This window comes from Diaporthe citri (assembly GCF_014595645.1).
Source record: "Diaporthe citri strain NFHF-8-4 chromosome Unknown scaffold_4, whole genome shotgun sequence".
NCBI classification, from domain to species: Eukaryota; Fungi; Ascomycota; class Sordariomycetes; order Diaporthales; family Diaporthaceae; genus Diaporthe; species Diaporthe citri.
Window position 1 is genome coordinate 5,767,107 of NW_025064849.1, and position 13,883 is coordinate 5,780,989.

Here is a 13,883-nt window from a genome sequence, read left to right on the forward strand (position 1 = left end):
AATATTAATTTAATACTTATAAAATACTTTTTATATATCTTTAATTAAAAGTAACTTAAGAAATTAAGTTACTTAAAATATTATTATTAAATTAATAATATAAAAAATAAGCTTATTTTTTAAAAAAATATAAAATATTAATAAATAATTTTATAATTAAAGTTATAATTATTTTTTAAAGTAAACTTAAATCTTTATAAAGTAAAATTATAAAATTAATAATAATAATAAAACTTTATAATAACTTTTAAAGTTTTTATCTTTATATTATATTTAGCGTTTTTTAATAAATAATTAAGATATTTAATTAATAAATATTTAAAATATTAATGCAATTAATATAATTTCTTTTTTATAAAGAATATAATAAGGGTATATAAAAAGTATTATAAATATCTTTATTTTTAAGTAATTAAAAATGTTTTTTTAAAATTATTTAATTATTATTAAATTAATTTATTTATTATATTTTATAAATAAATATATAACTTATTTATATTGCTTATATAAAGTAAAAAAGGGGTATATTTTTTAATAATATAAAATTTAATTAAATTAATTATAACCTTTATTATTATTATTTTTAAAGATAAAGCTTATAATTTCTTATTAAATTTAATAAGTATTTTTCTTATTTATAAGGTATTAATTTAAATAAAAGGATTTTTATATTAAAAAGCAAGGTATTATTTATATTTTATTATAAAGAAGATTGCAATACTTATATTAAAGATAATGCCTTAAAATTAAATATAAGTATATTTTTTAATTAAGGTAAATTAAGAAGTAAAAGTAAAAATAAATATTATATCCTCTTTATCTTTATTAACGTTATCTTCCTTAATAATTATATTTTTTAAGAAGAAATTATAAAGAAAGGCATTATTTATAATAATTTAATAATATATTATATTATTCTTATAATTATTTTCTTTTTTATTAAAGGTAGTTTTTATATTAAGTTTCTTATATTTAATAAAAAATGTAATATAATTAATATTAATAGCCTTATAATTAATATACTTTGCTTATATAAGATATTAATTATAGCGTTATTAATGTTTTATTAATAAGTAATTTAAAAATTATCAATTAATTTTATTATAAATATAATATTTTCTATTTCTTAAAGTATTTTATTAATTATTATAATAAGAATTATATTAAGAATAAAAGCTATTATTATTAAAATTACCTTAATTAAAGTTACTTTAATTAAAATTGCTATAGTTAAAGCCTTTTTAACTATATTTATTATAACTTAATGGCCTATTATCTTAATATTAATAATTAATATAATATGCTTTATTTTCCTTATTATTAGCATTTTAATTATTTTTATTATAATATTAATTAATATTGCATTATAAACTAAATTTAAGAAAAAAACTTAATTTTAAAAATAATAATTTATATAAATATTTAAAATTAAAAAATATATATTATAATTTTAGCATATTTATATAAATATAAATAATTATTATTTATAAGAAATTCTTCCCTTAATAAAGTATATTAAGTGCTTATTAATATATTTATAATTTATTAAATATTATAATAAGAACCTTTTAAGGATATTTATTAATGTTTTTTAAGTTAGCATGCATTTTATTAAATATAATTAAGATTTAATTATAAAAATATTATTAATAATTAACCTTTATATTAAAGTAAGCTTTAAGTTTTAAGTATATATTATAAATAAAGGATTTTATATTAATATAATAAATATAATAAATCTTAGCATAATTTCTATAAATTAAAGAAAATATTATATAAAATTATTTAAGTTTAATATTTACTATTTAATAAATATTAAAAAAGATTTTTATTTTATTATTTAGCAAATTATATAATTTATTGCTTTAATTTTTATTTTTATTTTATATTTTATTAAATTATATATTATTATTAATATTAAGAAGATTATTTACTATTTCTTAAAAAAGTAAGTTTTAATATAAATTATATTCTTATAAAGATTTTAATGCTATAATAAATAGCAATGTTAAATATAAAGTTTTTATTAATTTTTTAAGGGGAATGCTTATAAATTATTCCTTAAGTTATAAAGTTTTTAAGTATTTTAATAAACTTAATTTTTATTAAAATAATATTTCTTAATATTTTAAAGAAGCCCTTATATTTAATTAATTAAGAATTTTCTTTTTATAAAATAATAATTATAATACTTATTATAAGAAAGTTAATTAAATAAAGTTTTATTTTAATTTTATAAATAATTAAGGATAAGGAGGTTATAATCTTTAAAAGTTTTATTATTTTTAATAAAGAAAATTAATTACTTTAGGTTTTAATAAAAAGAAGTAAAAGTTATAAATAATGAAATTATATTAAAAGCTAAGATTTTTTAAATCTTTTAAATAATAAATATTTCTTAAATATTTATTATTTTTAGCTTTTAAAATTAAAGCTATTAAGTATAAAACTTAAAAAGTTTATATATATTAGCTGCCTTATATAATTCCTTTTCTTATTATAAAGAATACTTATTATATATAAGCAATAGTTTTAAATTAATATATTATTTATTAGCGCTTCCTTTAATATTAATTTCTTTCTTTTAAAGAAATTTCTTAAAGTTTTAAATAATCGTTAACTTTTTAAATATTATTATATTGTAATATCTTATTATTTCCTTTATAAACTTAAAAATAACAATATTTACTTAATTAATTATATTATTTGCTTTTATTATTAATTTATCTTAATAGCTAAAATTAATTTATTAGCTTTAAAATTTTTTATTAAAATTAAAGAATAATTAAAGGTTTTATATAAAAGCGTTATTAATATTTAAGGGTATTTTCTTAGCATTATTATTAAATTTAGCCATTTTGCTAAGCTATTAAAATATTTAAATAATTTATATATAAGGGAAAAGAAAGAGGGTAATTAAAGGGATATAATAAAGTTATTTTAAAGCATAAAAAGAAAGTATTAATTATATAATAAAAAAGTATTTATTAAAAAGTATTTATTAACTTAAGTAAATATAAGTTATTATTTATATTAAAATAAAGTAATTATAAATACTTTTAGCATTAATTATATAATAAAATGCATTATATAATTAATAAATTTAAAGCATTATTAAGAATTTAATAATTAATAAGTTAAACTTTTATAATAAAAAGGTTAAGGTATTATTAATTTCTTCTTATTAATTTTAATTATAATATAGCTATTAATACTTAATTAAGTAAAGTTTTATTATTAATAATTACTTATCTTTATAATATTAATATTAATTATTTAATATAAATATTGTAACTTAATTATAATAATTTTTATTATTAATAATTACCGCTTAATTAATAATAATATAAATTTATTACTTACTTACTTTGCTATTTATAATTATTTATAGGTAATTATTAATTAATATTAACTAAGTTAATATATATTAATTAATAATAAACTAATTATATTTAAATTAGCTATATAAAAAGAAGAAGGGTTGCAATTATAAGCTATAAAACCTCCCTTTAGCTATGAACTATTTAAGGGTAGTTATATGCAGCAATACGTAATCCTTGCCTGCCGGTGCTTTAGTGCTAATTGCATATAATGCTTATCGCCCATAGTGCCTATCGTGCCCAATGCTGCTATCCCCCTATGGCACGTCCATAACCATAAAAAGCTTAAGATAAATTACTTTATATATAATCCTTGCTTAATAATTATAAAGCTTATATAACCCTTTAAAATAATAAATATATAAATAAATAATATATTAATTTTATTTATATTAAAATTTTAAGATAAGAAAGAAATTAAGATAAAAGTTATTAAATTATAAAAAGAATTAAAATAAGAGTTAATGCTTAAAGATTTAATAAATTATAATAAGGCTTGCATAATTATAAATATTATTAGCTTAATTATTATTTAATAAAAGGAATAAGTTAATAAACTTACCTTTATTAATGCAATAATTAAAAATATTTCTTAAAAATACCTTAAATAAAAAACTTATAAAGCATATATAGCTTTAATTTATTAATTAAAAGCTTTATATAATCTTTTAATAGCTATATAAATATAAAACTTAAAGGTAAGAAATTATAAAAGCTTAAATATATAATTATTATAATAAATAAATAACGCTATATAAGAAATTAAATATATACCCTTAAATTTTAAAATAATAAAACTTTTTATATTTATAAATAAATTATTTATAAATAATTAAAACTTAATATTTTAACTAAAATATATTAATATTTTTATAAATAAAATTTATAAGGAAATTAAGGAATTTATAATAATAAGTAATATTTTTTATTAATTATTAATAAAGTATAAATATATTACTTAAAGTATATTAATAAGCAAAATTTATAATATAATAAATAAAGTAAATATTGGAATTTCCCTAGCTATAATAATTAAAATAGCTATAAAATAACTCTTATTATTAAATATATCTTTAATTATTTATATAAACTTATATAGCTTATATAAATACCTTATAAAGCTAAGAATAATAAAGAGAAAATACTTTATAATTAATATTATATTATTATAAAAGTCATATAAAATAAAAAAGATTATTAAAATAAAGTAAATAAATAAAACAAATAACTTTATTAATATAATAATAAAATTAACTTTAAATATTATATTATAAAAGCTTATTAATAATAATAAGCTTTATATATAAGTAAATAAATTAATTAAAAAACTTAAAGTAGCTCCTTTTTACTAAGGAAGAAGCAACTTATCATTAATATCTTTTTCTTTTAATCTTATTATTATTAATTATAAAACCTTATACTTCTTAAACTTAAACCCTTAATATAAACTTTAACTTTTTACATTATAATTTAAACTTTTTAATATCATATTATATATAAGGATAACTTTATAATTATTAATATTATTAATAATTATTATTTTAAAATTAATCTTATTATTATTATTACCTTTTATTATTATTTATTAATAATAATATTAAAATTAACTTTTATTAAATTTATTTATAACTTATTAACTTTTCTTATAAATAAAGAATAAATTAATAATTATTATATAATAATTATAAAGTTTTATATTATAAATATTTATTTTAATTATTAAATTCTTATAAAATCTTTTTTTTATTATAATAAAAAATATTAATAATAATTTATAAAAGTTATTTAATATTTTTATTAATATACCTTATAAGGATAATAATAATAAGTAAAATTATTTAATAAATATTATATTTATTACTTATATTAAAGATATACTTAATATAATTATTATTATAATTATTATTAATATAATTAACATTAAAAGTAGCCTTATTATAACCCTTAAATAAAATTAAAATTTCCTTATAAATATTATAATTATAGCCTTAATTAATAAAATAAATATTATAATTATAATTTTAATAAATAATAAAATAAAGGTTATAATTATTATTAAGGTTATAAAAAAAGTTAAAATTACCTTAAATAATAAAAATAAAAATAAGTTTATTAATTTTATTAATTTTTATAATAAAGTTATTATTAATAATGCTTATTTAATAAATATTAATAAAAATATTAATAATAATAACTTTTATTTACTTATTTATTTAATAAATATAAATAAGAATATTAATAATAATAACTTTTATTTATTTAATATTAATAATAGTTTAATTATTATTAATAATAAAGATAATTAAAATTAAGCTAATAAAACCTTAATAAAAATTATAAAGATTATTTTTAACTTTATTATTATATTAAGTATTAAAAAATATAAAATATTTATTAAAATAAATTCTTAAAGAATTATTAAAATTAATAAATTAAAGGTTATAGCTATAATTTAAGTTAAAATACTTTTCTTAAATAATATTATTATAATAATTATTATTTAAATTATTAATAACTTTTAATATTAAGATAAGTAAATATCTTTTAATAATATAATTAAAAAGCTATATATTTATATTAAAAGCATTAAAACTTTTAATATAAAATTATATAGCATCTTTAATAATAAAAATCATTAAAGTAATTATTATTTTAAATATTAAATTATTATAATTTTTATAATAAATAACTTAATAAAAATTTTAATCTTAAATATTTTCTATATATATTAAATTAAAAAAATTAAGTTATTAAAGAATTAAATTATTATATTAACTTAAATTTAAAACTTTTTATATTAAATTATTAATAAATATATATAAGGCTTATATATAAAGGGATTTATTAAGAAATATATATTATTACTTAAGTAATTTAAGTAAAGGATAATTATTTAAGAAATTATAAAAAATAATAAAAAATAAAAAAAGAAATTAATAAATAAATAAGTTACTTATAATGCTTAATTTTAAGAAAATAAAAAGTAATTAAAAAAGATTAATTTAAAGTAATATTAATTATATTTCAATAATAAAAGTAAAGATAATATTAATAATATTTATATTATAAAAATATATAATAAAAATAAATATAAGCTAAAAAGTTTAATATTAACTTTATAAATATTAACTTTCCTTATAAAGAAAAAAGCTAAAATTAAGGCCTTAATATAAAAATTAATAATTTTTATAAATAAATAATTTTAAAAATTAAGTATTAAGGATAAAAAATATAAAGTTTAAGGGATAGTATAATAATAAAGATTATAAATTTAAAGAATAATATAATAATAAAGATTATTAAAATTTATTTTAAAACTTATAAATTATAATTTTAAACTTTTTTAATAATACTTTTTTATAATAAAGATTATATATATTTAATATATAATAAATTATAATTTTAAGTTAATTATAATAAAAATTATATATATTTATTAAAAGAAAAGAAAAATTATAAGTATTAATAAGTATAACCCTTATATTTAAAAGGCTACTTTAGTTATTTCCTTTAGGGCATATAGCCTCTTAAAACCTAGATAAAATAATATTAATATATGATTGCTTTCCATATGATTATCGTATGTACGAGAAACCTACCAACACGCAGGGCGTGGCACGCCGCACGCGTGTGATCTGCGGCGACGTTCCAGAAGATCCTCGCGCTGGGCCACAGGGGGGCGGGATAAGCTTAAAACCCAACTGCCAGCCAGTCGGCCCCTGATGCCATCTTAACTTTTGTCGGCCGAAACAGACACAGGAGCCAATAATGGATGCGCACATGGGCGGCTGACCGTTGGTTCATTCTGGACCGCGGGGTGCCAAGCCGTCTGGGGTCGAATGCGAAACCGATGGTGAGTCGTGTTTGTCGATGTAGATCAGGCGATCTTGGCAGGGCTGTGACGCCTTGGGCGGACATTTTGGAAAGGGGGCTAACAACACGAGGTAATCGCCAGTGGTTGGTGACTCGAAAGGGGTCACATCAGTGTTCGGTGCTGTGTTTGCGTGGTGTATATATTCCTAGCGTCGTCCTGAGTTTAGCTGCAGAAGTTCGTTCTCCATCCCATCCATTGCGCTTCTCCCATTCATAATAATAACTATTCTCCCTTTGACCTAAGGAATCTGCTGCGCAGACACAAACTTTCTTTACATACAAAATGAAGTACATCGCCATCCTCATCGCCACCCTGGCCGCCAGCGTCATGGCCCAGAACAACAAGAACGACAAGTAAGTTCGGAACCCGAGATAAAAAAACCTACACAAGTTGCCCGACATCCAAGAAGCAATGGAAAACTGACGGGATCTCGACATGAACAGCTGCGGCTTCCCTGACGGCCCCGACTGCGAGTCTGTTGGCGAGGGTGCCAGCGGCCTGGAACAGTTCACCGACCCCGCGGGTGTCGACGCCGGCTGCTGTCTTCTCCCCTCCCGCTGCAACAACGATGGTGGCGAGAGGTGTGAGCGGGTCTAAAATGGATGCATAATGCCTACCAAGGGAACAGGCTCAGAGGGCTACGCATACTGAATGCCCGGTCGACCCTGACGGGGTCATGGGTGTGTGCGATGATCGAGCTCGTGGGTTTGACGCGCCTCTAGGGGAAAGAAGAAGGAACAGCGGACGACCGTTTAAATAAAACAAATATCCATACGCTTCGTGAATTTTATCACTGGCTATAACAAGTGCGGCTTTGTCTCTGTGGAGGCACCCTATCGTGACTGCGGCAGTCATGTAGATAGCCACGTTATGAGCATCAGAGTCAACAAACCATTATTTCGCCGTATAATACTGCATGGACCCTCGGGAAAAGTCTTGAGATTCCTACTCCTTTGGAAATTGTATGTATATTATAGTGCAGCAGTTGTCAATGGCGCTGTATTCATATCGTCACTTTTTTGTTAGGTAAGAGGATAAGAATCCCTTAATAATCGGTATGGAATTTGGTAAGAAGCTTTTTTAATGACTTGTTCCCCTTGAGCTTCGCTGCCCCAACCTCGAGCTTAATGACCCTTGAAAATCTTCTCGAATTCAAACTCGTTCCATCTCACCGTGGGCTTTAGCCCGGCCAACTTCCAGTTCCCGTCAACTCTCCGATAATAATGCCTGATTAAAGCATGGCCATGGCCTTTGGCTTCCTATGATTCCAGGCATGAGTGGAATAGAATCCATCGAGATTGGGGAAACATGAACTCACAACTGTCTTCTTATCCGGGCCAGTATATCTCTGATGAGCAGCACGCAGCTGATGGAAGCCCGTCACGGAGTCTTCGCCCGTTCGTTCAAATTTTGAGCCCCCGATGAAGTGTTGGGTATCGACCAGAGGGTCACCGACGAAGCCTGCGCTACTGACCATGCCGACGAATTCTTCTTTCGGAAGAGCATCCCACTTCTTGCCCGTCACCTCCGTGTAGTCGACCTAGATTTCATCAGCCGGCTGTATGACTCTTGTCTCGCTTGCTTGTTGGTCTCCTACCAACAGCTCCGGTGCCAGTATTTTGCGAAGCCGATCCCAGTTCTGAGGGCGTTGTCAGCTTCAGATGGACCCAAACCGTCGTTCGATCAGGAATGTGTCAGAACCTTCTCGTCATAGCCATCGCCCCATTCGAAAGTCAACTCCTTCAATTCGTGGGCCACTATTTACATGTCAGCAGCAAATCACACCAGAGGGTAGGGGTCTTCGACGACCTACGTTCAGCATCAATTCGAGACATCGCGTGAGGCCAAATGATGGAGATGCAGGGAAAAATGAGGGTGTTGTAATTCTATACTAGACAGAGGAGTCGCATTGACAGCAGCGGGGACTCATGCTATTGTATTTGCAAGACGGCAGTAGTTCCCCACCCCCTTGCTTTGTCTCCCCTCATTCCATGACTCCACTGTTCCGCCTGGTGTTGCGACCATGTACACTATGGCGCGAACCGCGACATCAGAAAAGGCACCTGGGGGCACTCCCTGCTGGCCAATCGGACGTATCGTGCATGCCGTCTTGGGGTGGATTTAAGGACGATCAGTTGTTAACTCACCGAACTGATCAAGGCGTCCAAGACGAACGACCCCGGTTTGAGGTTCCACATCCCCGGCATTAGTGTCCACTGCTCCGGTGTAAGACCAATATGAGACGGAACTCACAACTGGGGGGGAGCACAGTTGCATCACCCCTCTGCTTACAGTCCAAATCCTGCCGCATCACGATATACCAGCTGAACTCTCGATACCATGTCCGACGCGCCAACCTACCAGACCGTCATGGTCACCGGCGCCAACGCCTTCTACTCAGCCGCAATCATCGAGCGCCTAGTAGACAGGGGCGTCAAGATCCACGCAGTAGTCCGCCGAGAGTCAGCAGGAAAGCCGCTGGAGGGCAATTACGGGGACAAAGTCCGAGTGTTCATCGCCCCAGACCTCACCACGCCAGACGCCTTCCGGGACGCCATACGCGGCTGCGACGCCGTCTTCCACGTAGCGTCGCCGTTCCGCTACGAGTTCACCGACGCTGCGGCCGAGGTCCTCGACCCGGCCGTCAACTGCGCCGTGGCCGCACTGCAGGCGGCAGCCGGCGAGCCAAAAGTCAAGCGCGTGGTGCTCACGAGCTCCGTCGCCGCGTGCCTGGACCCGCTGCACCCGTCGGGCTTCCACCGCCCCGGGCACACGTACACGGAGGCGGACTGGAACCCCGTGGGCTACGAGCAAGCAGCAAAGCTGGCGGCCTTCCCGCCCGTGTACACGGCGTCCCAAGGCGCTCGCCGAGAAGGCGGCGTGGGACTTCGTGGCGGCCGAGAAGCGGCACTTCGACCTCGTGAGCATCAACCCGTGCCACACCTGGGGATCGTACGGGCAGGCCGTGGCCCGGGCGGCGGACATGAACGCGACCAACTCGGACCTGGCGAAGCTTATTGATGGGGAGGAGGCGGAGGTGCCGCGGACCATCATGCCGTGGATGTGTGACATCTCCGAGGTCGCGCAGGCGCACATCAACGCGCTGTACAGGCCTGAGGCGTCGGGTCGGTACATCATTGCTAACCATGAGTATGACTTTCAGCAGGTGGTTGACTTGCTGCACGATAAATTCCGGGACAGTGACTGGATAAAGAATGTCCCAAAGGGAACGCCTGGGAAGAAGGCCATCGGGGACCACTTTGTGCTGGATAACACGCGGTCCAGGGAGGAGTTGGGTGTGGAGTATAGTGACTGGAAGCAGAGTGTCATTGACTTCTGTTCTCAGTATCAGGAGGACAGAAAAAGGTTCACCTGAGTTACAGATGGCGAGTTGTAGTTAGAAGTACACGCCGAATTTGAGTATGGGTGGACAAGTCAGAGGCCCAAATATCCAGTCTCAAAGAAAAGACACAAATAACATGAATTCACATCGGAGCTTTCCGCGGCCGCTAATTAATTCGCCTTCCGACTGGAATTTTAGGTGGCCCTCTTGCTCAACTGGCTTTTCTTCTTCCTTGCTCCTTGGCGAAATCTTGAGGCCAAGAAGACAAGCCATGACTTTTGTCCTTCAGGAGTCGATTCAGACGAGACAGGACATGACTGTATTGATCACCCTGAGCTTCACCGTAATCGTAACCGGCTGGCTGTCATCCGGTGTCCTGGCTTTCAGTTCCAGCCTGGCCCGTCTGCCCTGATGATTTCAAAATCTCTTACTCCGAATTCGACATCACGGTCCGAGGTGCCCATGTGCTCGAGACTTCGGTGTGGCGAGGCATGCCCATCTGTGCTCCCGGGTATGTTGCCAATTCAAACCGCCTTGGCTTGATCCAGTGCACGGCAGAGGCCAGGGATTCGATATCCTGCCGATCACCCGAAGCTCCTGTATTCAGTCCAAGACCACGGAGCCGAAGGGCAGGGCATAAATTCAGTCGTTCTGGACAGGGAGAAAATATAATGCTGCCATTTATATGCTCGAACAATTCTAGTTTATCGTAACGTTCATCACATCTACAGCTTCGACCTGACGACCGAAGCAGCTTTCTCCCAAAGGCCGTTCTTGTCAAGGCCTGGCTCGCCGTCGTATATATCTCTTTCGACTGCACGAGAGTTTATCTAGAAGATATTACGTTAATGACAAAGAACAGTGGGGTAATGGGGAAATCAACACGGGACTTACAAATCTTGGGCCCAACTCCTCGATGTTCTTAGCCCCCAGCAACCTCATGCACGTCTCCATCTCGGCCTGGAGGACTGTAATTTCCAGGTCATTAGCATCGAAACATCTAGTATCATGCAGAAGCCGAAGGACTCACTCTCAAATGTCCGGTAGACACCCTGCCACCCACCGGCACCCAGGCCCCAAAGCGGCGCACGTCCGATACCCACCGCTCTGGCACCCAAACACAACGCCTTGACGACATCCGTACCCCTCCGGATGCCTCCGTCAACCCACACCTCAAAGTCCTTGCTGTCCAGCACCTCGGGGCAGTACTTTCGGCACTCGAGCAGGGTGTGCACGGCAGGGGGTGCCGTGTCCAGCGCGCGGCCGCCGTGGTTGCTGAGGATGACGGCGCGCAGGGTCCCCGGGTTCTCGCGGGCGTACTTGTAAGCCAGGAAGACGTCCTCGTGGGTCTGGACGCCCTTGAGCACGACGGGGAACTCGGGCGCGTGCTCCTTGAGCCAGGGCAGCGTCGTCTTCCAGGTCAGGTCGGCCGCGGTGCCCCAGAACATGGCCTGCCCCACGCCGACGGGCCCCGCGTCCTTCTTTGCGCCGCCGATGGCAGGGTAGTCGACCTGGGACTCGGCGGGGGCGCCGCTGTCGGCCAGGCCCTGGCGCTCGTCCATCTCGCGCTTCCCCGGCACAGGGGCGTCGAGGGTCAGCACGATGAACTTGTAGAACTTGTTGAGCTTCCTGACGCGCGCCAGCATGGCCTCGCTCTTGCGCCGCTCGTTCTGCACGTACAGCTGCCAGCCAAAGACCTGGCCCTCCTGCGCCTCGGCCACGATCTGCTCGGGCGTCTGGCTCGCGTTGTTGGACACGACCTGGCACGCGCCGAAGTACCCGCCGGCCTTGGCGATGCCCGCCTCGCCGTCCGGGTGCGCCAGCCGCGCCATGGCCGCCGGGCAGACGAAGACGGGGGTGCTGACGCCCAGCTGGCCCAGGAGGGTCGTCGAGGTGTCGCAGGCGGTGCAGTCGACGAAGACGCGCGGGCGCAGCAGGATGTTGCGGTAGACGGCGTTGTTGTAGGACTTGGAGAAGAGGTCGTCCGAGGCCGAGTAGTAGTATGCCTTGCACTTGTCGCTGACCAGGCGCTGGGCGGCGTCGGCTATCTCGTCGAGGTTGAGGAGGTGGTCGAGGGGTGGGCGGACGTACTTCTCGACCGCTGTACTCGTGCTCGAGGGCTGGGAAGTGGTGGCTGATGGTTGTGATGACGAAGAGGAGGAAGCATTGTCGTTGCCGGTTGCCGAGTTTGCGCGTGCCAGGCTGTCTGGGTTGACGCGGCCCAGTTTCTGCTCGGGCTTGAGGTTCTCCTCGATGGTGCCGGGCGGGTGGACTGGGTCGTACTCTTCGGTGGCGTCTTTGCCTGCGAGCTTGAGGATGATCTTGGAGCCGCCGGGGTGTTCTGATAGGAAGTCTGTCACGTCGTAGACATTGCCGTAGAGGATGACCCAGCAGCTCTCCTTAGAGGTGTGCTGGGCGACTGTGGCCACATTGGAGGTCAGTATGATACTCGTATGCCGTCTTGTTGGTCCTAGCATCTGGCGTAGGACCAGAGTAATGATGACGCTTGAGGGATCTTTGCTCCAGACTCGCCTTCTTCTACTGTAAACTCCTTGGACATGATGGCTCTAGGATTGCGGTCTCAACGACAGAGGCACTGGGCGTGGAAATGTAGCTCGGCTCGGAAACAAGGAACAGAAGAAATCAACAACAGAGAAACAGACAATCGCAGCAAGAGGTTGAGGTCATCGTGGGAAAATAAAAAGGCCAGGGCCAGAGGTCGACATTCTGCCGGAATTAATGACGGCACTCGAGGTCGAGCCCGTCGGAGAAAAAGGCAAGATTCGGCGAGAAATGCCCCTGGGTTGGCGGGCAGCTCGCCAATCGATCCGGAGAAGTGCCACCCCACTTCCCCACAGATTTTGCACCCCAAAAGGCGTGGGGGAGCTTGCCGAGCATTTGCAATTGGCTTTGGCCCATTCGCCGGGTCGCTCCCATTTGTACCGAGCTTGGCTCCGCTAATCGGGGTGACTCGCTCAGTTGCGAGCTCCTTCTCAAAATGCCTTCGTTTGGATCTCTCGTCACCAAGTGATTTGTTTCTCTTCTCAAGGGAGTGTTAATATTTATTTGGCATCCAAAAACGATGTTGCAACTCTCCAGGTGGGCACGATCGAGCACCTTTTAGCGACTGATCTCTCTGACCTCGCTGCAGATCGTCCACATTCTGCCCACAAATGCAGCCGACAAACCAGTCATCAGGTCGAAGGAAGCACACATTGGTCGAGATTCACTCTGAGCATCGACAGTGGACTTGAGAGGAACTTATATAAATTCCGGCACAAGGCTA

At 33.6% G+C, this 13,883-nt stretch overlaps 4 protein-coding genes across 4 annotated transcripts; 2 read left to right on the plus strand and 2 right to left on the minus strand.

The window, feature by feature from the left end:
- Positions 1-7,536: 7,536 nt before the first annotated feature.
- Positions 7,537-7,851, plus strand: INS49_010662 (uncharacterized protein; the record flags this gene model as incomplete). The annotated part of the gene is made up of 2 exons (XM_043171387.1): positions 7,537-7,607; positions 7,698-7,851. The coding sequence occupies 2 exons, from the start codon at positions 7,537-7,539 to the stop codon at positions 7,849-7,851; spliced, it is 225 nt and encodes a 74-aa protein (XP_043025952.1).
- A 527-nt stretch (positions 7,852-8,378) lies between these two features.
- On the minus strand, positions 8,379-9,089 carry INS49_010663 (uncharacterized protein; the record flags this gene model as incomplete). Its single annotated transcript, XM_043171388.1, has 5 exons — positions 8,379-8,513; positions 8,573-8,794; positions 8,852-8,893; positions 8,956-9,011; positions 9,068-9,089. 5 exons carry the CDS (start codon positions 9,087-9,089, stop codon positions 8,379-8,381), a joined length of 477 nt encoding a protein of 158 aa, XP_043025953.1.
- Positions 9,090-9,594: 505 nt separating this feature from the next.
- INS49_010664 (uncharacterized protein) lies at positions 9,595-10,630 on the plus strand (the record flags this gene model as incomplete). The annotated part of the gene is made up of 2 exons (XM_043171389.1): positions 9,595-10,095; positions 10,157-10,630. The coding sequence occupies 2 exons, from the start codon at positions 9,595-9,597 to the stop codon at positions 10,628-10,630; spliced, it is 975 nt and encodes a 324-aa protein (XP_043025954.1).
- A 692-nt stretch (positions 10,631-11,322) lies between these two features.
- On the minus strand, positions 11,323-13,074 carry INS49_010665 (uncharacterized protein; the record flags this gene model as incomplete). Its single annotated transcript, XM_043171390.1, has 3 exons — positions 11,323-11,427; positions 11,492-11,565; positions 11,628-13,074. The coding sequence occupies 3 exons, from the start codon at positions 13,072-13,074 to the stop codon at positions 11,323-11,325; spliced, it is 1,626 nt and encodes a 541-aa protein (XP_043025955.1).
- Positions 13,075-13,883: the final 809 nt, after the last annotated feature.